Source organism: Phyllobates terribilis, unplaced genomic scaffold, assembly GCF_046119375.1.
Source record: "Phyllobates terribilis strain yellow unplaced genomic scaffold, ASM4611937v1 Scaffold_3__8_contigs__length_932513732, whole genome shotgun sequence".
NCBI lineage: Eukaryota > Metazoa > Chordata > Amphibia > Anura > Dendrobatidae > Phyllobates > Phyllobates terribilis.
The window spans coordinates 845,455,600-845,479,947 of NW_027362763.1; the positions used below are offsets into that span (position 1 = coordinate 845,455,600).

At 40.6% G+C, this 24,348-nt stretch overlaps 1 protein-coding gene across 3 annotated transcripts in view; it reads left to right on the forward strand.

The window, feature by feature from the left end:
- Window positions 1–24,348, forward strand: part of SYNDIG1 (synapse differentiation inducing 1) — a 457,525-nt gene that overhangs the window by 396,939 nt on the left and 36,238 nt on the right. The window contains exon 4 of one of the 3 annotated variants that reach the window (XM_073672510.1): window positions 13,945–14,050. The exons of the other annotated variants lie outside the window; for them this stretch is intronic. Within the exon in view, the coding sequence (XP_073528611.1) occupies window positions 13,945–14,016 (72 nt within the window). The 3' untranslated portion in view covers window positions 14,017–14,050. Of the gene's footprint in view, window positions 1–13,944; window positions 14,051–24,348 lie in introns of those variants that run through there. 3 annotated transcript variants of the gene reach the window in all.

Sequence of the window (24,348 nt, forward strand, 5' to 3'; positions counted from 1 at the left end):
CCTTCAGTAACAGTGATCACAAAATAATAATGTATCCTTTAATAAGATGTATAGTAGAGGTGCTACAAGCACACTAAACTTCAGGAAGGTACATTTTCAACGGCTGAGAGATGATCTTAGTGCCTAACCTGGGACAATATCCTGAGTAATAAAAGTACACAAAGCAAAAATGGGACACTTTTATAAGCATCCTGAATAGGACCTGTGCACAATATATACCCTATGGGAATAAATGAGCTAGAAATAGGAGGAAACCACTATGGCTAAATAGAGCTGTAAGGGGTACAATAAATGACAAAAAGAAAGCATTTAGAGAAATGAAGAAAGAGAGGAGTGACAACTTGACAAGGCAATAAATAATTATAGCAAAAAAAATTGTGTAAAAAGCAAATCAATGCAGCAAAGACTGAGAGAGAGACTCATTGCCAAAGAAAGTAAAAATAATCCCAAAATATTCTTCAACTACATAAACAATATGAAACTCAAAAAATGATTGTATTGTTTTCCACCATTTCACCCAATCTCCTATATGCCTTTTTCTCTACAATGTTGAGATGAGAAAATCCCATGATAGATGACATGATCAGGGATTAAATGTCACCTGCTTAACCCAGCAGGAAGAGCGGCGCCTCCTCAAAATCACTAAAGCAGACAAATCCCCCGGGCCCGGAGGGTATACACTCCCAAGTACCGCACAAATTAAGTACCGTGATAGACAGACAGCTATTTTTAATATTCACAGATTCCATAATAACAGGTTCTGTACAACAGGACTGGTGCATAGCAAATTTTATGCAAAAATTCAAAAAGAGGACAAAATCTGAGCCTGGAAATCATAGACCAGTAAAATTAACCTCTACTGTGGATAAAATCCTTGAGGGTTTCCTAGGAAATGCTTTCCTGGAGTATCTCAATAAGAATAACCTCATGACTCAGTATCAACATGGGTTGATGAGGGATCAGTTCTGTCAAACTAATCTGATCAGCTCTTATGAGGAGGTAAGTTCCAGACTGGACCAGGGAAATGCAGTGGATGTTGTCTATATGGACTTTTCAAAGGCATTTGATGCTTTGCCACCCAAAAGGTTGGTACATAAAATGAGCACAATGGAACTAGGGGAAATTATATGTAACTGGGTTAACAACTGGCTCAGTAATAGAAACAAAGGGTGGTTATTAATGTAACTCACTCGGATTAGGTCACAGTTAACAGTGGGAAACCACAGGGGTCAGTATTGTGCCCTCTTTTTTTTAATGACCTTGAAGAGTGCATACAGAGGAAAATTTCAATATTTGAAGATGATACTAAACTTTGCAGGGTAATGTACACAGAGAAGGATAATTTAATATTACAGAAGCATTTATATAAGCTGGACGATTAGGCTTATAATGGGAATTGAAGTTCAATGTAGATAAATGTATGGTCATGCACTTAGATAGAGGAAATACATTGTACAATTATGTACTAAATTGTAAAACACTGGGTAAAGCTGTAACTGAAAAAGACTTGGCTGTATGGGTGGACAGCAAACTCAACTTTAGTGACCAGTGCCAGGCAGCTGCTGTCAAGGCTAATATAATAATGGCATTCATTAAAAGAAGCATAGATGCTCATGACAAGAACATAATTTTGACTCTCTACAAGTCACTAGTGCGGTCACACTATATTGTGAACAATTTTGGGCTTCAGTGTATAAGAAGAACATAGCAGAACTTGAGTGGGTGCAGAGGAGAGCAAACAAAGTTATTAAGGGAATGGGTAGACTGCAATATCAAGATAGGTTATTCAAGTTGGAGTTATTCAGTTTGTAAAAACAAAGGCTCGGGGGCAATCTTATAAATCTGTGATGGGGCATTGATCCAGGAAACTATTCTGATTGCAAAGTATAGTCAGGTAGGAATTTTTCTACTAATAATGACTTCCTCTGGATCAACGTGTATTGGTTGAACTCGATGAACTTAAAAGAGTTTTCCCATGAACAAAAGTTGATTTTAATCAATAGATCTTGGAATAATAAGTTCTACAATTGGATGTGTTTAAATAAAATGTTCCTGTGCTGAGATAATCCTATAAATGTTCCCCTGTGTAATGGCTGTGTCTCACTGTGTACGGAACATGGTCTGATCATACTACAGCTCCTGGGCAGGGGAGGAAACAAAAGAGTATACAGACATTACAGCAGGGGATCTCAGATGATTCATTTTGTGAGGTAAAACATTTCACTGCCTGTTTTTAAACAATGTTTTACTTCAAAGAAAGAATCAGCTGCAATTCCCTGCTGAAATGTCTGTATACTCTTTTCCTTCCTCCCCTGCCCAGGAGATTTGGTATGATCAGACCAGGCTCCGTACACGGTCAGACACAGCCATTGATTAAAATGAACTTTTGTTTGTGGGAAAACCCCTTTAAGTCTACCTTTATCCATAAAAACTATGAATATACTTGCATATTTCTAAAAAAAAAATTAAGGCAGCTGCTTTTACCATGTCAACAGCGAGCACCCTCATAATAATAATCTTTTTATTTATATTGCTCCAACATATTTCACAGTGATTTACAATTCAGACAATTTACAAGCATAATTGGCACTGTCCCCACTGGGGCTCACAATCTTCATTCCCTATCAGTTTGTCTTTGGAGTATGGGAGGAAACCGGAGAACCCGGAGGAAACTAACGAAAACATGGGGAGAACATACAAACTCCTTGCAGATGTTGTCCTTGGTGGGATTTGAACTCAGGACCCCAGCGCTGCAAGGCTTCAGTGCCAACCACTGAGCTACCGTGCTGCCCCTCATTAACTCCTTCACGACCTATGACATATAGGTATGTCATAGGTCGTGTCTCGGCATTTGATGCATGCTCCTGCGCTGAGCACGCATCTTTTCAGGCACATGATAGCTGATTTGATCAGTTGTCATGTGCCCCTAACAGCCACGTGTGGATCACGATTTCACCCGCGGCTGTTGGGGGTACATGACAACTGATCAAATTAGCTGTCATGTGCCTGAAAAGATGCTGTTAACATGTTAAATGCCGCTGTAAATCTCTGACTCCGGCATTTAACTCATGCTTGCAGGAAGCGCGTCACAAACCCAGCCCATCGGCACCCCTGTTACATGATCGGGGGGTGCCAATGGGTTGGTATGACAACCGGGGGTCTGCAGAAGACCCCCGTGCCTGTCATTGCAGATCTCCTATGAACGTCGGCCCTTTGCAGAGGATCACAGCTTCAAGTCTCCTAAGAGGACTATTGAAACAAGTAAAAAAAAATGAAAAAAAAAATCAAACTGCCAGAATTAAATTTTTTTTGGTAGCTGAAACATCGCAACAATATGCAATAACAGGCAATCAAAACATCATATCTACCCCAAAATGGTATCAATAAAAATCTCAGCTTGTCACACAAAAAAGCCCTCACCCAGCCCCAGAGCCCGAAAAATAGAGACGTTGCGGGTCTCCAAAAATGGCGAACTTGTACTGACCTGGAAAATCATATTGCCTGGTCACTTTTAGCATTTAGTGAACGTGGTAAAAGAAGCACTAAAAATAATTGTGGAATTGCACTTTTTATGCAGTTTCACCGTGCTTGGAATTTCTTTCCTGTTTTCGAGTACACTATATGCTAAAATCAATGGTGTCGTTCAAAAGTACAACTCGTCCTGCAAAAAACAAGCCTTTTCATAGCCATATTGATGGAAGAATAAAAAAGGGTCTGAGAAGAAGGTGAGGAAAAATGGAAAATCCCAAGGTTGTGAAGGGGTTAACCGTACCAACAGTGGAGATACCCTTTAAAATCATATCTGTAAGCATGTATTTGCTATTTAATCAGTGAGCAGCCTAATTTAGGAGAAGAGAGCTTAATTCCCCTCGTGTATCTCTTACCCAGCACCTTGTACAGTCATGGCCAAAAGTTTTGAGAATGACACCAAAATTATATTTTCACGTGATCTGCTGGTCTCTGGTTTTTATTAGTGTTTGTCTGATGTTTATATCACATACAGAAATATAATTGCAATCATATTATGAGTACCAATAGGTTATATTGACAGTTAGAATGAGTTAATGCAGCAAGTCAATATTTGCAGTGTTGCCCCTTCTTCTTCAAGACCTCTGTAATTCTCCCTGGCATGCTCTCAATCAACTTTTGGACCAAATCCTGACTGATAGCAGTCCATTCTTGCATAATCAATGCTTGCATTTTGCCAGAATTTGTTGGTTTTTGTTTGTCCACCCGTCTCTTGATGATTGACCACAAGTTCTCAATGGGATTAAGATCTGGGGAGTTTCCAGGCCATGGACCCAAAATCTCTGTTTTGTTCCATGAGCCATTTAGTTATCACCTTTGCTTTATGGCAAGGTGCTCCATCATGCTGGAAAAGGCATTGTTGGGCTCCAAACTGCTCTTGGACGGTTGGGAGAAGTTGCTCTTGGAGGACATTCTGGTACCATTCTTTATTCATGGCTGTGTTTTTAGACAAGACTGTGAGTGAGCCGATTCCCTTGGCTGAGAAGCAACCCCACACATGAATGGTTTCAGGATGCTTTACAGTTGGCATGAGACAAGACTGGTTGTAGCGCTCACCTCTTCTTCTCCGAATAAGCTGTTTTCCAGATGTCCCAAACAATCGAAAAGGGGATTCATCAGAGAAAATGACTTTGCCCCAGTCCTCAGCAGTCCACTCCTTGTACCTTTTGCAGAATATCAGTCGGTCCCTGATGTTTTTTCTGGAGAGAAGTGGCTTCTTTTCTGCCCTCCTTGAAACCAGCCCTTGCTCAAAGAGTCTCCGCCTCACAGTGCGTGCAGAAGCACTCACACCAGCCTGCTGCCATTCCTGAGCAAGCTCGGCACTGCTGGTAGTCCGATCCCGCAGCTGAAACAGTTTTAAGATACGGTCCTGGCACTTGCTGGTCTTTCTTGGGCGCCCTGGAGCCTTTTTGACAACAATGGAAGCTCTCTCCTTGAAGTTCTTGATGATGCGATAGATTGTTGACTGAGGTGCAATCTTTGTAGCTCCGATACTCTTCCCTGTTAGGCCATTTTTGTGCAGTGCAATGATGGCTGCACGTGTTTCTTTAGAGATAACCATGGTTAACTGAAGAGAAACAATGATACCAAGAACCAGCCTCCTTTTAAAGTGTCCAGTGATGTCATTCTTACGTAATCATGACTGATTGATCACCAGCCCTGTCCTCATCAACACCCACACCTGTGTTAATGGATCAATCACTAAAACGATGTTAGCTGCTCCTTTTAAGGCAGGACTGCAATGATGTTGAAATGTGTTTTGGGGGTTAAAGTTCATTTTCTGGGCAAATATTGACTTTGCAAGTACAGTAATTGCTGTTAAGCTGATCACTCTTTGACATTCAGGAGTATATGCAAATTGCCATTACAAAAAATGAAGCAGTAAACTTTGGAAAAATTACTATTTGTCTCATTCTCAATACTTTTGGCCATGACTATAGATTCAATATAAACTATGTTTTATCAGCAGGAGATTAATACTGCAGGACTAGGTGTCGCATGCAAGCTAGTCCAGCTAGTCTGTGTAACCCCCACCTCCACTACTTCATGGTACAAGAATGGTAGTTGTAATGTGATTTTTTTTTATCCTGAAAGGGAATGCGTGATTATAAAATGACCTATTATTTAAATCTTGTTTTAATGGCTACTAGGTCTAATATTAAACTCCTACGTCCTGCACCTGTACATTTGCAGCAACAGACTGACTCTTAATATAATGAAATGCAATAGAATATTTAATACCGTATGCATACTTCCATAAGGGCGAAAGTCAATGTGAAGAAAGTATGTGAGCTGTAAGAATCGCCTATTGTGAGTTGTGGATCATGTCTTATCTACTATATACAGAGATGTTAACTTTCATTGTAATCCTCTGTGATGATAATGAAATTGCTGAAAAGTCTTCAATGCTCATCAAGAATGTTAGACCTAGTGCCCATTATTAAAAAAATCTTGAAAATAGATATATCATAAAAACCCGATTTAAGTAATAGGTCTTTTTCTGATCACACATTCCCTTTAACTAGTGATGAGCGAGTGTGCTCGTCACTACTCAGTACTCGCCCGAGCATCTCACTGCTCGAGATGCTCGATGCTTGGTGAGTACTTCCTGGATGCTTGGGCGGGAGCTCAGGTCCCCGCCCTGCATGTTTGGTGCTCTTTACAGAGCCAATGAACATGCAGGGATTGTCTGCCACTCACTGTAATGCCGTAGCCATCTTGGTTGTGGGCATTACAGTGATTGGCTGGCTGCACAGCGTCATCAGGTCTGTGTAAGACCTGGTGACGCTATGCTCATCACAGTCTAACCTTCAGATAGGCAGAGTAGGGAGAGGTGCTGCTGTGTGAGGGACAGAATTGGCAGTGTAATAGTTAGGTATAGGTATTCCACACCAGGATACATATCCATCTGAACTAACAGTCCCTATGAGGACTAATCCAGCTGCATATATTCAGTGGTGATAGCAGGAGTTAGGCAGGCAGAGAAATTTGTGAACACTATACAGCACAATAGTGTCCATTTCACGTTCTGTCTGCTGCTGCTGCCTTTTACAGATAGCCATTGGACTAAATATCAGATCTTTTTTTTTGCTCTTAATTCTGATTATTTTCTAAAAAAGTAATAGTGTACAACTTTTTACTGCTCCATTTGCTTGTTAGCACTGCAGAATACAGCCAGATCTTTTCCATCATCAGACGTGATCCCATATAACTGCGGTACAAATCCAGCCATTTGTAGGGTTTGTGCAAAATATTATCCTACTTTAACAGTTAGGCAGCAATGTGTTGGTGAAGCTATTCACACATGGTCTCTGCCAATAATAGGAAACTACAAAGCTGGTATTTAAAACCGTGGGCGTCCGTCAGACGTATCACATATAACTGTGGTACAAATCTAGCCATTTATAGGGACCGTGCAAAATATTATCCTCCATTTAAAATGGATAAGGCACATGGCAAGGGACGGGGAAGAGGACGTGATGATGATGGTGCATGCCGAGGCCAAGGCCGTGGGCAAGCTGAAATTGTGCCTCAACAAGCACCCACATCTTGTCGACGGACCTTCCAGTCCCAATTACTAGGGGACTGCAGCATACCACTATTGAACCCAGAGCAGTGTCAAAAGGTTGATGGTTGGAAAGCAGATAATGCTTCCTGTCACTTTGTCACCACCACCACCACCACCCTGTCTTCCACACGGTCAAGTCTCAGTAGCCGTGAGTATGGACCGCATGTTCGTCACCCTGATCCTCCTTCCTTTCACCATGCCTAGGGCCCGGAGACAACTGATCCCACACTTGGACACTCCGGAGAGCTGTTTTCCATTTATAGATTCTGGCCTCTCGCCCGGCCAGCTTCAAGCGGGGCAAGAAGAGATCGCATGTAGCAATGCCCAAATATTTGAGCAGCCACTGTCACATGAAGGTAACGGTGGGAAAGTCTAATTACTGTCACAAGAGGTGGATGATGATGAGACACAGTTGCCAGAAAGTCTGGAGGAGGACCAGGGTGCGGAAGTGGAAGACGAGGTGGTGGATGATGAAGTCACTGACCCAACCTGGCAAGGTGACATGCAGAGCAAGGACAGCAGCTCACAGGGGGAGGGAGGCATAGCACCACAATAAGCAGGAACAACCAGTGTGCTGGCCACAGATACAAGGCAGGCAACCGTTCCCCGGGACACCAACACGACGGAAGTTGCCAGTTCAACTGTGAGGACTTCCTGAGACTCGTTGTTTTTTAAAGACTCTGCAGATAACCCGAAAGCGCCATTTGCAACATGTGCCAGACCAGCATCAGCAGGGTAGCAAAACAAGCAGCTTGACCACCACCAGCATGCTCAGGCACATGACAGAAAAGCACCTGACTAGGTGGGCCGAATGCAAGGGTCCAGAAACAGTATCTGTGGGTGACCCCACTGCTTGTTCCACTGTTGTGCGTGCACGCCAAACCAATATCCATGGCACATGCAAAGATGCCTCCCGGCCGGCACATGCAAATGTGCCTCCCGGCCAGCAACTGCCATTGCGCACTTGCAACTACCACCATCAGCAACCATGTCCACGTCCTTGTCCCAGCGCAACGTTCAGTTGTCCCTACACCAGTCCTTGGAACACGAGCGCAAATATGCAGCTAACGCTCCACAGGCCACATTGCTAAACTCACACATTTCGCAAATGCTTGCCCTCAAAATGTTATATTTTAGGCTTGTGGAGACGGAAGCTTTCCACAACCTGATGGCGCCGGCCATCTCTCGGTACTCGGTTCCCAGCAGCCACTATTTTTCCCTGTGTGCAGTCCCCACATTACACAAGCATGTGTCCCAGAACATTAGCCATGCCCTCAACAGCGCAGATACTGGGAAGGCCCACCTAACCACGAACACGTAGACAAGTGCTTGTGGGCAGAGACGATACATCTCGCTAATGGCACACTGGGTTAATATAGTGGAAGCAGGGACCCAGTCGGATCTTGAGATGGAACGCGTCCTCCCGACACCGAGGATTGCGGGCCCTGTGTCAATCAGGGTTGCCCCAACATTCTACAGCTCCTGCACCTCCTCCTCCTCTTCAGCCTCCATCTCTGAAATGACCACATCAGTCGGAAGCTGGAAGCATTGCAGCACTGCCTCGGCCAAGCGGCAACAGGCTGTGCTGAAGCTAATATGCTTAGGTGACAAACCGCACACCGCTGAAGAGTTGTTGACAGCTCTAAAAGAGCAGGCAAATCTGTGGCTGTCACCGCTGAACATAACGCCAGGCATGGTCGTTTGTTACAGTAGCCGGAACCTGGTGGCCACTCTGAAGCGAGGTGAGCTCACACACGTACCCTGCCTTGTGCTCAATCTAGTGGTTCAGCGGTTTCTCAAAACCTACCTGGATCTGATTGTCAAAGTATGCCGCGTGTGTGCCCATTTTAGAAAGTTAGCTACAGCTTCCACCGCCATTTGCAGCTTCCGACTGGTGTGCGATGTTCCCATGTATTGGAACTCAACGTTGCATATGTTGGGAAGGATTTGTGAGCAGTACAGGGCAATTGTTGAGTACAAGCTTCAAAACGTCCGTCGGTATTCAGGTCAGCTTCGGCACATAAGACCTCAGGAGTGGGCATGGATGTCAGACATCTGTGTCATCCTCCAAAACTTTGAGGACTCCAACAAGATGGTGAGCGATGATGGCACCATAATTAGCATCACCATCTCGCTTCTCTGTCTTCTGAAATGATCGCTGCTCAGAATTAAAGAGGGGGCATTGGAGGCAGAGCACGATGAGATGGAGCAAGGAACTATACAGGATGATTACACACAGCCCAGCTTCATCTCATCCCAAAGTGGATTGGGTGACAGTGAGGAAGAGCAGGAGGAGAAGGATGAGCAGGAGCTAGTTTCCTGCGCTATAGAAGGTCACAACCAACCCACACAACTGTCATACCGTCTGTTCAGCGTGGATGGCCTGAAGAGAGGGAGGAGGAGGATCAGGAGGAGAGCATGGTCAGTCGTCCTCTTAGTGAGGACACGGAAATCTTGCCTGTTAGCAGTTTGGCACGCATGGCATAGTTTATGTTACGCTGCCTTTCCCGTGACCCTCGTGTTCTCCAAATTTTGGGTGGCAGTCATTACTGGTTGGTGACACTTCTAGACCCACGCTACATGGAGAGCTTTCTATCTCTCATTCCCGCGGCGGACAGATATAGTAAAATGGGGAAGTACCAGAAGGCCCTTGGTGCGTAATTATTAAAAAAATTACCATCTGAAAACGCTGGCGGCAGAGGTCACAGTTCGTTGGACAACCAAGGAGTACAGGCAAGAGAGACACAAATATGATCCAGCAGAGGCAAGGGAACACCGTGAAAGGTCTGGGAGAGTTTTCTCAGACCCTCCCATTGCACAGGCCCTGATGCATGGGGTACTCTCACAAGGAAGGATAATTTTACGAAGATGCTGAAGGTGCACCTTATTGACTGTACCAACGTCCTCCGTGATTCCTCTTGCCTTATAATTATTGGGTGTCCAAGCTGGACATGTGGCATGAACTGGCTCTCTACGCCTTGGAGGTCCTGGCCTACCCTTCTGCTAGCATTTTGTCAGAGCAGGTTTTTAGTGCTGCCGGGGGAATTATACGCTTCCTGATTTTGTCTATTTTCTGTTGTCCTCTTCCTTCTCCTCATCATCGTCCTCCACCACCATATCACTGGGTGACTGTGATGCAACACCCACATAATTTTTTTTAAGGGTGTTTATGATGCCCGTAGGAAATGTTTGTTATACAGTATGTTCATGTATACCCCCCAGGGGTAAATGTTTTTCTGCCCATGCACTTTATAATGGGAACATTTTTTTAATGAGGCCCTCATCTAATTCTCTTCTAAGGGGCATTGGAGTGCGTCCAAATTTTTGCCAGCCCTGCAGTCACTGTATATGCAAGAACAGTATAGGAGACCTGCTCCTTTATAATGGGGGTCTCCTCTACGTCTCTTCAAAGAGGTATTGGGATGCGTCAAAAATTTAGGCAGTCATTCTAGTCACTGCATATGCAATAACTGTATAGCATAACCGCTCCTTTATAATGGGAATATTTTCTTACTGAGGCCCTCCTCTATGTATCTTTAAATTGGTCTTGGGGTTTTTCCTAAATTTAGGCAGCTGTTGCTGTCACTGTATTTGCAATAACAGTATAGCAGACCCACTCCTTTATAATGGGAACATTTTGTTACTGAGGCCCTGCTCTATGTCTCTTCAAATTGGTATTGGGGTTTTTCCAAAATTTGGGCAGCCCTTTCAGTCACTGCATACACAATAACCGTATAGGAGACCCGCTCCTTAATAATGGGAAATTATTTTTTTAAATCACACCCTCTATGTCTCTTCAAAGAGGTATTGGGGTTTTTCTACATTTTGGGCAGCCCTTGCAGTCACTGCATAAGCTATAACACTATAGGAGACCCGCTCCTTAATAATGGGAACAACAAAGATTAGCCAACTGAAACACGATGTGTCTGATCATGTCTTACACACCACATGGCCAGATAACATAGTAAAATGTTAAAATGACATTTACTGGTAAATATATTTTTCACCGTTGATAGAAATGCAAAAGTGCAAAACCGCATCAAAAATGCTACATGTCAACATAGCCCCTAGGTGTGGAGGACCATTTTTGTTTTTGGTTACTTATTTAGCTTTATATACAAGTCATTACCCTGGAAAGGATGTTCCTTAACATTTTTCATAGGAAAATCCATTTTGGTTTTTGTTTTGTATGTTTTATTTTGAACCTGTAAAAGTGGCGTAATACTCTGACAACATTGTTCACAGCAGTGACCTGGGAGTCAGAGATGCTTCCTGGGGTCTTCCCCATGCTGTTCCCATGTCATTTGAGCACTGTTACCATTGATTTGGGCAATTTTTAGGCCCCCTGCAGATCTCCAGGGGGGAAGGTGGGCACCGGAAAAATGCTCGAGTTTCCCATAGATTTACATTGGGCTCGTCGCTCGGGTCGAGTACCCGAGCATTCCAATTTTCTCGAGCAACAAGCACCCAAGCATTTTAGTGTTCACTCATCACTACCTTTAACTCTTAAAGACAATGCAGTTTTCAATTTTTACACTTTTTTTCTCCCCTGCTTCCAAGAGAAGTAACATATATTTTCTCCATTGACATAGCTGTTTGAGGACTTGTTTTTTTGCAGAAAGAGTTGTCATTTTGAATGACACCATCTATTTATCATGTGATGTACTGGAAAACAGAAAATACCTTCAAATTGCAAAAAAAATGCACAATTCCACAATTTTTGGGATTTTGTTTTTTGCAATGTTCATTATACTGTAAAAATGATTCTCCAGGTCAGTATGATCACAGTAATACCAAACATGCATATTTTCTGGGGTTTTTTGCTTGTAGTGGGGAAAAAAAATTTTTGAAATTCGGAAAAAAAAATTTGCTTGTGTCACCATTTTCCAAGATTCATAAATAGGAATGAGTGGACCCGTGGAAGTTCGGGTTCGGCGGGTTCTTGAGACTTTAGTCTAAAGTTCAGATTGGGTACCTGAACTTGGCCTTAGACCCGAACCCAATATAAGTCAATGAGGACCTGAACTATGATGCTGTAAAATGGCTATAAAATGGTCGTAGTAAGGGCTTGGGGGCTGCAAAAGAAAGAAAAATGAGGGTAAGAGCAGGACAAATGCCCTGCAATCATGTGTTTATGAAAATTACTTAAAATAACATAGACAAAAAAAAAAAAGATAATCTTAAACCAGGAGGCGGAGGTCCAAGTGGAGGAGTTGGGCAGTGCCTTGCATGTGTATTTTACAGAACTTGTTAATAAATGAAAAAAACAGACTTGGGGTCCCCCCTATTTTTAATAACCAGCCAAGAGAAAGCAGACAGCTGTGAGCTGGTTTTATTATGCTGGGAAGTGGCCAGTATCCATTGACCTTCGCAGCCTATTAACATCAGCCTGCAGCTGTCTGCTTTGATTTTGCTGGTTATTATAAAAGGGTGAACCTGATATTAATATGCTGGGAAGGGCCATGGATATTGGATCCTTCCCAGCCTAATAAGACCAGCCCTCAGTCGCCCCAGAAATGGCACATCCATGGAGGCATCCATTTTAATTTTTGATTGTATATGTTAATATATTTAATAAAGGTTATTGTGCTTTTTAATATATTATGGTTCTCTTCATTTTTTGGGGGGGTTGTTACTATAACTTAGAAAAAGGCTATTGAATTTGGGAACTGCAGCATTTTTTAAATCTTCAGCATGTCAATTCTTTTAACATTTTTGCAACATTTTAACTTATAGAAAGCAAAAAAAAAAGAAATTTCAAAGGCGCTGCAAAAAACTCAGCAAAAAGGTTTTGCTGCATTTTTGCAACATTTTTGTTGTGTTTTTAGTGAATAAAATGAACTTTATTAAACATGTGTTGCAGACAAAATCACACATGTATCATCAAAACACCCTGTTAAAATATTCTGCAAAAATGCTGCAATATTTACTGCCAAGAAAGCAGGTTTTGGCGGCAGAAAAAAATGCTACATGAGAAAATAGCCGTAAGTAGCATTTGTTCTACCAACCCTCTGCTTTTTGCTGCAGAAAAATCTGATGCAAATCCTCAATGTGTGGATATACCCTAATAGGGTATTTAAAATTTTTATTTTTAATCAACCACCACCCCTTTACTTCAACATGGTTTATAAATGGTGCCATGATGGAGCTAACGTACAAAAACAGTAATCTGCCTGACCCCCGCCACTCCACTGTGCTGCTGTCGGTTTCCTTGATTCCTCTTCCAGCTGGGAGTGTCAAGTGACCACTGCATCCAATCAGTGGCTGCACATCAGAGCGATTGGTTTAAGAAACCCTTTTGTTAAAAACCGCAATAGCGCATTATAAAGCAAATAGAGGGGAGTCCCTTACCGAGGACCATTAATCATGAAAAGTAGAAAGTAGCAAAAAAAAAGTGTCTCTATCTGGAAGACCCAAGTAATTTAAACAGAAAACTTGTAATACTTCATGTCTCCTGTGGTGGTGCTGCAGTAAAAAGGACACTTTTTGTCACATTCAACCACAGATTACAGCTGATTGCCGGAAGTCTCATCAGCAGGACAACCTGTGATCAGTGTTTTTCAGGGGACCCTTCAAAGAAAAAAAAAAAAGAAAACCACACTAGGGATTGCCATTCTTCAGTTTTGAAGCCGTTCAACAGTGTTCTTCAAGAATTTCATCAATGCAAATTGTGGAATGACTGGAGTTTTTTCTAAAAGTAAACCATGGTGTAATACAACTGTAACAATGGAAGTGATATTGTATTCGGTTAATCATAGTGGAATGTGAATGTAACAATTGCTATGTGATTGTTCTATTATTAATATGTAACTCCCACATGCATTTTCTTTTTCTTTTCTGTCTTCCAGAAAGAAGATGGATCGGCAGAAAAAATGCTTTTACTGAAACAAGAAAAAGAAAATAACTTATTGATTGTGTAGAGCTAGCTCTGTTCATGATCAATGGGACTGCATGGTGGGATTTTGTTCATTATCCTAATGTGCGCATGACTTTTTTTTTTCTTAGCTTTGAATTGGGCCGTGATGTAAAAAGTAGTCCGATGCGATTTTAAATGAAATCGCAGTCTCAGAATAGTGTTCTTTCATTGACGTGTGCATCATCATCGACAGCAGACAATGGCAAAATCCTCACATGGAAACCATATGCTCTGTTCTAATGTGGATTGTATGGGTATGGATACTAGTATGGTGTTTCATTGTAGATAAATCAATATTTGGGGTAAATTAACATGGCATTACCTTTTGTGAGTTATGGGAATGTCAAACTATTTTGCAAAAGACGCACCATTATCGATGATGTGTAATACATAGAGTACCACTAATCAAGTGCACATAGTAATTGTTGGCCATTTTATTAGCTTATGCAATATTTCAGTACCAGAGGCACGTCAAGTCTAATATATGTCTAGAATCACCAAGACAGTGTGAATTAGGATTCTTTTAAGGATTTTTTTTTTATACATACTCTTTGGGATCCAACCAACAAAATGACTGTCACTGCTATACGATTGAGGTTTGGTACTTTTTTATCCAATAAATGCTGTAAATAGGACGCTTTCATTTTTTACATGTTGTAAACTTTCATATTAGTTGTATGTACAATTGCACCTAAACTCAGAAAAACTTACTGTAGATATGGAAAAATAAAATTGCTGTAAGCATTAGAATATTTTATAAATAAGGCAAAACCCGAAGGTTCAATGGTCCTTCCACTTTTAATTAAAAATGTATATTGTCCAGTGGATGGAAATATAATTGATGGTTAGAGACCATCATAATGCTAACTGAAGTGGGTCCAGGACAATATTACGGCTCATGCAAACGACCATATTTTCGGTCCGACTGTGATCCAACAAAACATCGGATCGCACCTGGACCAAAGTTATTCTGTCTTTCCATGAACATGTTGGATTTTTTCCTTGGACTGAGTCTGTCCAAAAAAAAAGTTGCAGCATGTACGATTTGCATCCAATATTCGGATTAAACTTGGCTATGCAAGCCAATGAGCCAGTGGAAAACACCGGACTGCCCTTGGGTGACATCCGATTGTGGTGCGATTATAACCTAAAGATGCCAAAATAGTTGTGCTACTTTCTAGAGAATTAGATCCCACTTAGTTTAGGGTAGAAAGTATTTATCCAACTGTAGAGAGCCTTTTGCTATGCAGGACACAGCACACTAATGCATTGCATGAACAACCAATTAAGAAGATGTCCCAAAATTCCAAAATATCATCTGGACAAAAAATACTTAAGAAATGTGTGAACACTGGAATTAGTGCCATGGGGACCCCCCATGAACATTACTATTCTATGTGCCCTCTTGGAATAAATTTGTAATTATGCTCGTTCCTGAAATAGCAGAGAGCTCTATTTGCTAATTTTTGGCAGTCCAATAAAACATATGGAGTGGCAGTGCACATGGACAACCTTTTTAAGTTTCATTTACAAATCAATATACATTTCTTGAGAAAGGACTTTTAAAATTGATTTAATTCATATTTAGGATTTAATTTCTAGAAACACATAAATTCTGTCTGTCCTATTGGGATTTGTTGCACATTTGTCCACTCGGTTGCATCTATTTAAATAAGTCAATCAAAAACTGAAATACATTGCTGTAATAAATGTCAACATAATGTTGACATAAAATTGAATGACATTTTACTAAATTGGCTTAAAGGCCTGTGTGAGGGCAATCAGCATCATCCTTCTTACCAAAAAGCTGTAGGCTATAACTTCTCAAGGCTTCGCACTCTCAATGAACTGCTGGTCCATTCTATATGATTTGTAAACTCAAAAGATATGAATGACTACAAGAAATGTGAATAAAATGATTTGTCATCTACCTCGTTGTACTGCTTCATTAATTTGTTGTGTGTGTGATTCTTTGCCTGATATATAAAATATATGACCTGCACTGAAATATATGAATAGCAAAAGTGCCAAAAATGGAAAAAATACAAACAAAATATCTTATTTACCCTAAAATTCCAAAACCAATAGGGTCAAAACTATATCTACTACTTTATCAGCTTTTTGTTACTTTACCTTCCTCTGGATCAACAAAGCAAGAATAAATTACACTGGAATTAGTTGTTTCTCCTGGATACATGGCATAACTGTATTTTAGGTCATAAATAGAAATGGGAGAATTTATTCAAGCGCAATAGAATCTTATTGAAATTAAACAAAAATCTGCATGCTGAATATTATGAAATTTTTTTGTAATTCACTAAGCGCGAAATTCATTAAAATGGCAGCCAGCTACAACCGTCATCTTGCTAAACAGCAGGTGGCTGGCAAAGAGAAAAAGAACAGAGCTCATTGCACACCTGTCCAACTGCTCCTGTTGCTTTCTTCCTACTGTCCGGTCCTCTGCTCCTCTGTCATATCACCTGGTGTTCACTCTAGGCTGGGGCTTCTGGCAGTAAGCTAGTCCCATGGTTCTCTACATGCTCCAGTTCCTATTCATGGCTGGAATCCCCAGCCTGTAGTGAACACTAGGCCAGAAATGCAAAACAATGAAGCTGTGGGGGACCATACAATGGGCAGGAAGCAGAAGGGTTAGCCTGAAAGGTTAGCAGTGGGGTGAGTATGTTTTTTTTTTTCTTTTTCATGTTTTACTTCTTCGGCTGCCGCTACTGCTACCTGCCCACATTCTGGTCCTCCATGCCTCCATCCCAACACATCTCTGGCCCAGAGGTCACTCTAAGCTGAGGCTTCCAGCTGCAACCAGGCCTTAGAGTTCACTGTTCATGCTCGGCGGCCTGCTCACGACTGGAAGCCCTGGCCCAGAATGAACATCAGGCTGGAAAGGTGAGCGTTGAGGTGAGTATAATTATTTATTTTTTTTTTTACATCTTACGTTTATTATGCTCTGGGGTCTGAATAATAAGGGATATTAAATTCATGTAGAATAACTTCACTGGAAATTGAATTTCCCAGTAGAATCCACACGAACAAGCAAATTCAAATGTTGCCAGATCCACTCATCTCTAGTCATCTCTAGTCACAGCTATACGTTATACGATATATATTTGCATATTCTGTGGAATCTGTTTACATTTAAGAATTATCTTTTTTTGTGGGATGAAAAATAGTGCTACAAGTAATAAGTTATTTAGCATTCTGTCTTCATTTGTACAAACTCCTATATATATTCTAGCTACAATTTAAGGTAAAAAGGTTAGGCATTCATTCTAAAAAGGTTGTCCAGGGTTCCAAAAACTGCACCACACCTGTTGAAGGGTTACTTGTTATACTGAAAATCATTCACTTCAATAGAGCTGTGAAACCAGACACAACCCATGAACAGGTGTGACTAAATTTGAGGAAGGCATCCATTTTTTTCTATTATTTAAATTTGAACGTACATGTATGTAATCAAAAGGAGAAGGGCACACATGAACGTATCTAAGGGAAGTCCCATTGTCATGCATTTTACTTTCTTGGCATTGGTATTTTACTTTGAAGTTTGCAAATTAGTTCATTTTTAGAAGAAAGAAAAGTGTCTTTATAATATTATTTATTGATGGTTTCACTGTAATCGATACCTAACTCAATAAGGATAGGAATATCAGCTTGACCCAAGAATGGTATCAGCCAAAAAAGATACGCTTATCTGTAAACCTCTGCTTCTTGCCTCTCAGCAGTAAAAAGTAGGGTTCTGATTGACTGAGTGTGATGCAAATGGTGGTGTTGGAGGTAGTGGTTCTCATTGCAAAGTTCCAGCTGGTTTGGGTAGTCTTATAGGCAATGTACTTTTGGAAAAATTAATAATAATAATAATAATTTTTATTTATATAGCGCCAACATATTCCGCAGCACTTTACAATTAAGCGGGGACATGTACAGGCAATAAATTCAATACAATTTAAGACAGTTTAAACAGTTACATTAGGAGTGAGGTCCCTGCTCACAAGCTTACGTTCTATGAGGAAATGGGGGGACACAATAGGTGAAAAGTGTTTGCTATTTCAGGTCTAGCAATTATAATAAATAGGGATTTCCATTTAAAGATGCATGATCCGGTCATCTGCCAGTATGTTTAAGTGCAATACTCAAGTATCGAGTGCAGTTATCGTGTGCATGGAGGGTGTGGAGACAGATGACTAGTAGGGTGCAGATTCTGAATAATATTTAGAAGGAGGGTACAATGGAAAATTAGTTTACTGAGTAGTGGAGGTGGTAGGCTTGTTTAAAGACATGGGTTTTTTAAAGCGTGCTTGAAGACATGGGGGCTAACCATCGGTCGGATCGTCTGGGGTAGTGCTTTCCAGAGAGCTGGCGCAGCACGAGAGAAGATGGAGGTGCGAGGTTTGTATTATGGGGGATGTTATTCTTAGGCCATTTGTAGAACGGAGGGCCCGTATAAGGCGATAGACAGAGATGAGAGAGGAGATAAAAGGCGGTGCAGAACTGTGGAGAGCTTTGTGGGTGAGAGCGATGAGTTTATATTGGACCCTGTAGCGAATGGGCAACCAGTGTAATGACTGGCACAAGGTAGAGGCATTGGTGAAGTGGCTAGACAGAAATACAACCCTAGCTGCCGCATTCAGGGCAGTTTGGAGAGGAGAGAGTTTGGTTAGAGGGAGACCAATCAGAAGAGAGTTGCAGTCGTCTAGACGAGAGTGAATAAGAGCGACAGTAAGAGTTTTAGCAGTTTCAAAGGTGAGAAAAGGTCGGATTCTGGAGATATTTTTAAGATGCAGGTGACAAGAGCGAGTGAGTGATCGGATATAGGGAGTAAAGGAAAGGTTAGTGTCGAATATGACCCCAAGGCAGCCGGCTTGCTGCTTGGGAGTTATGGTTGAACCCTCCAAGGTAATTTCGATGTTAGGTAGGTATGCAAATTAACTCTATTTTAGACAAAAGAAAACTTTATTTCTAATGCCACCTTTAAGTAGTAACCAAAGAAATCAATGTCTGGCCCATTAAAGTGCCTTAAAACATGGTTTGTAAAACATGAGAGTTTATTTCCTTTGCTGTTTTACTTTTTTTAAAATTATAGAACCATAAAAATAAATCTATTTGTTTAAATTCCGCTTTTGATACATATTATAATCGCATACTAGGTGCATTGATCTGTGTGATACCACATCACACACCTGAATTAAAGTAAAACACAGTGAATATATTCCCGTCAGAAAATGTTTTTATGGCTGACATAACAGAGATTATTGTCCTTGATCAGTTTAACTTGTACAATATATTTTAAATCCTTTAAAATGTGTTTGTTGAACAACCTGCTGAGATGTGTGTTCTAGTCTAGATCCTAAGAGTAAATATACCACAGAGGCCATCCATGCCACAGTTATGGGGGACTTGGTTGGTCCCATGTCCTTCGTTGTAAGGGGTGGGGATACTTCCCTTTTTGAAATAGGAATTTGAATCTCAGTATGACATATTTGTTAAAGAGAAGCTGATTCAATTAATAATCCAGGAGCATGCACATTGTGGCATTTACAGCATTGTCGAACTCTGGGTACAATTCATATAAAATTCATCTTATTCTTCACAGCTATTCATTATATGACAACATGCTATAGTACATACTTTTATAGACTGTAGAAATCAGATTGTGACCAAGATGTCAGAATCTATGGCTCAGAATGTCAAATAAAACTAATATTTCTGGTCAAAATCTTTTGTCATTTTTTTGCACAGTTGTGTCCCAGGCAGTTAGATGTAGTGGTTTCTACTGGAATCAAAATAGGGGAATCTTGATATTTACTCCTTAATTCATATTATTACTTACCATTACTTTTACCCAGATTTTGTTATTCTTTAACTCTTTTATTCTTTTTATTAAAATAGAAAACAACTTACTTAAAAAAGAACAATGGGAGAAATTTATCAAGACTGGTATTTCATCCCAGACCTCTTAATAAATCCCATCCCAGACCTCTTAATAAATTTTGTTTATCTTTTGGGTTGTCCGTACACAACAAAATAAAATCTATTTTGGGCAGTGAGAAAGGAGAGGCTGTATGACTGACCAGGTGATGAATAAATTTGCCCCAACAGAGCTAACATTGCTGGCAAAAAAAAATCCCAAAATGCAACGGATGCAAAAGACCAAAATCATAACAGCAACCTTTATTAAAGTAAGTCTGAAACAATAAGATAAAACCAAGATAAAAATGTGAGCGTAGAAAAAAAACACCTACTCACCTAGGGAACAACTAAATAGTAGGAAATATACAGTGGGGAAAATAAGTATTTGATACACTTCTGACTTTGCAAGTTTTCCCACCTACAAAGAATGGAGAGGTCTGTAATTTTTATCGTAGGTACACTTCAACTGTGAGAGACAGAATCAAAACATAAAAAACAGAAAATCACATTGTAGGATTTTTAAATAATTAATTTGCATTTTTTTGCATGAAATAAGTATTTGATAACCTACTAACCAGCAAGAATTCTGGCTCTCACAGACCTGTTGGTTTTCTTTCAGAAGCCCTTCTACTCTGCACTCATTACCTGTATTAATTGCTCCTGTTTGAACTCGTTACCTGTATAAAAGACACCTGTCCACACAATCAATCACACTCCAACCTCTCCACCATGTCCAAGACCAAAGAGCTGTCTTAGGATATCAGGGACAAAATTGTAGACCTGCACAAGGCTGGGATGGGCAACAGGACAGTAGGCAAGCAGTTTGTAGAGGAGGCAACAACTGTTGGTGCAATTATTAGAAAATGGAAGAAACACAAGATGACTGTCATAGCATAGCAAGCAAATAGAAGTGCATGGGGTGGCACACTGCAGGGATAAAATATTCTTTTATTCACCCGCCAATACAACATTGTTCTCCTGACCTGCCAATACTACATAGAAGAAGTTTCACGTCAACTTTCAGATGTTAACACATACACAACCCTAACATGTGATCCTGCCAACAAATTTAAAGTTGAGATCTTTATTAAATAAATATTTTGACAGAGGGGTGATATAAAAAAAGAAGGCAGAACAATTATTCCCAGAGTTTCCACTTAAAGTCCACTGGTATTTTATCCCCAAGGTGCATAAATCTATTTCTAAACCTCCTGGTCGCCCCATTATAACAGGTATCTGTTCCTTAATGGAACCATTCTCAAAGTACTTCGATTGACTTCTGCAACCTATATTGAAAAGGGTACCTTCACTCGTTAAGGATATGGGGGAATTTTTGAAATCTCTCCACGGCTTTGAATGGCAGAATGATTTCCATCTAGCCTCTGACGATGTAGAGAGTCTGTATACTAGGATTCCGCACCACCTCAGCACTGAGGCGGTGCAGAATATTCTGTCACATATGGGAATCACAAATGTGGTAGTTGCAACTTTTGCAACTTCCATTTAATTTCTAACCCTATTAATATTGGTGGAATTACACATGTTATGAAGTATTTTGTCACTTGCAGAATGCAATTTACAGTCTATATTATTTTTTGTCCTTGCGGGAAAGTTTATATTGGCAAGACTATTAGACCACTGTTCATCTGCTTTAGAAAGCACTTTAACTTCATATATTCTGGGAAGGGTTCAAGAAGACTAATAGAGCATGTTCGCACCATGCATCAAGTAAACCCTGAAGCTCTGCATTTCGCGGGCTTGGAAAAGATTGTGTTACCCAACCAGGGAGGTAATCTTAATAAAATCCTTCTCCGCAGAGAGGCTAAATGGATCTTGCGTTCTGGTGCACAGGGACCGCTAGATTTGAATGAGAAGCTAGATATAGCTGTATTCCTGTAACCCTGTGTTGTTATTGTTATGTTTTTAATTGTGTTGTTTTTAATGATGATGTGCTGACGTAGCTATTAAGGAGTGGATGCCTTCCCTATATATGTTCCCACCCCTATGTTGTGTCACACTTGGACCTGTAGAAGCGTGCTTGCCACGTGAAATGGCCGTAGTCCGATTGGAGACCTGCTCGCCCGCACCCATGCTTTTTACTCTTATCTGAATAAAAGAAGATTTTATCCCTGCAGTGTGCCACACCGTGCACTTCTATTTGCTTGCTATGCTATGAACTTTACCTGAGGAGGTGTTGCACCTGCTGATGACGGAAGCCGTCCCAGCTGTTTCTGTTTCCGGAGCTTCACTCGGAAGGTATGAGCAGCGTGAGTAGTGCCGGTTACTGAACTGTTGCACAAGATGACTGTCAATCTTCCTCGGTCTGGGGTTCCATGCAAGATCTTACCTTGTGGGGTAAAGATGATTCTGAGAAAGGTCAGGAATCGGTGCAGAACTACACGAGAGGAGCTGGTCAAGGACATGAAGAGAACTGGGACCGCAGTCTCAAATATTACCATTAGTAACACACTACACTGTTACGGATTAAAATCCTGCAGGGCACCCAAGGTCCCCCTGCTCATGCCAGCATATGTCCAGACCCTTTTGAAGTTCACCAATGACCATCTGGATAATCCAGAGGAGACATATGGGAGAAGGTCATGTGGTCAGATGAAACCAAAATACAACTTTTTGGTTTCAACTCCACTCGCCGTGTTTGGAGGAAAAATAAGGATGAGTACAGCCCCAAGAACACCATCCCAACCGTGAAGCATGGTGGGGGGAAAATCATACTTTGGGTGTGCTTTTCTGCAAAAGAGACAGGATGACTGCACCATATTGAATAGAGGATGGATGGGGTCATGTATCGCAATATTTTGGCCAACAACCTCCTTCTCTCAGTAAGAGCATTGAAGATGAGTCGTGCCTGGGTCATCCAGGAAGACAATGACCCAAAACACACAGCCAGAGCAACTAAGGAGTGGCTCCATAAGAAGCATTTTAAGGTCCTGGAGTGGCTTAGTCAGTCTCCAGACCTGAACCAAGTAGAAAATCTTTGGAGGGTGATGAAACTCAATGTTGCCCAACAACAGCCCCAAAATCTGAAAGATCTGGAGAAGATCTGTATGGAGGAGTGGGACAAAATCTCTGCTGCAGTGTGTGCAAACTTGGTCAAGAACTACAGGAAACGTCTGACCTCTGTAATTACAAAGAAAGGTTTCTGTACCAAATATTAAGTTCTGTTTTTCTATTGTATCAAATACTTATTTCAAGCAAAAAAATGCAAATTATGTAAAAATCATTCAATGTTATTTTCTGTTTTTTATTTTTAGATTCTGTCTCTCACAGTTGAAGTGTACCTGCGATAAAAAATTACAGACCTCTCCATTCTTTGCAGGTGGGAAAATTTGCAAAATCAGCAGTGTATCAAATACTTATTTTCCCACTGCATATGCAAGACTGATGCTGATGTGCAAAGGTAACATTTACAAAATATACAAAGTGTAGCTGTATAAAATAATGCCAAAAAAGTGGCAGCAATGCTGAGGAAATATCCTATAAGAGACAGACGAAAATCAAATATAAAGTGGTAATATCACAATGCAATGGACAAGATCCATTTAATAATCACAGGTTCAATACCAAAGGCACTTAGAAGGAGACGTGAAATAAATAATAAGAAGTAGTAGTTGGAATTACCATGGTACCTTTGTACATCAACTTTTTTGAAGTCTAGTATATACTGTATATTTTCTATTATTTAGTGGGGTATTTTTGTCCCACACTCCCATTTTTATATTGTTTTATCTTATTGTTTCTGACTTACTTTAATAAAGATTACTATTATGCTTTTGTTTTTTTTGCTTCCATTGTTTCTTGCATTTGTTTATTTGCTGGAAGTCCCCTATTCAATATTAGGCCATTTATAGGTTCAAGGCTGACAAAAAGTAGCAGTCATAGCAGTTATCTCCTATCCTAAAAGAAACTCTAGGGAAGATAATTCTGATTTGATTTTAGAGAGGGTGTAAAGGGATCGTCCAGGCATATAATTTTGATAACCTATACTTGTGATAGGTCATATTATCAGATAAGTGAGGGGTCAACTGTGACACAGCAGTGAACGGATCTAAACATTGAACATAACCAAAAGGACAGCTCTGTTCAAAGTGCAAAGGCCGCTGCCGAGAACTGCAGATCAGCTCCTATTCTCTTAAATAGGAAGATATCTGGAGTGCCCGGAAGTAACTGCTACACATTGAATGGAGCCGTGTAGGTGTTAAACTAAAATATGAGCTTTGTATTTACTGTATTTATTTGCTTGCTGGTAATTATTTCCTTAGTTTAAATGTTTTTTTTATTATTATTTTGAGTATATCACTTAATTATTTTTGAATATGAAGTAAAGGTTATTCTAAGAGAATAAAAAGTCTTTTAAGTCAAATAAACACATTGGTAATAAAATATTAGGTTTTAG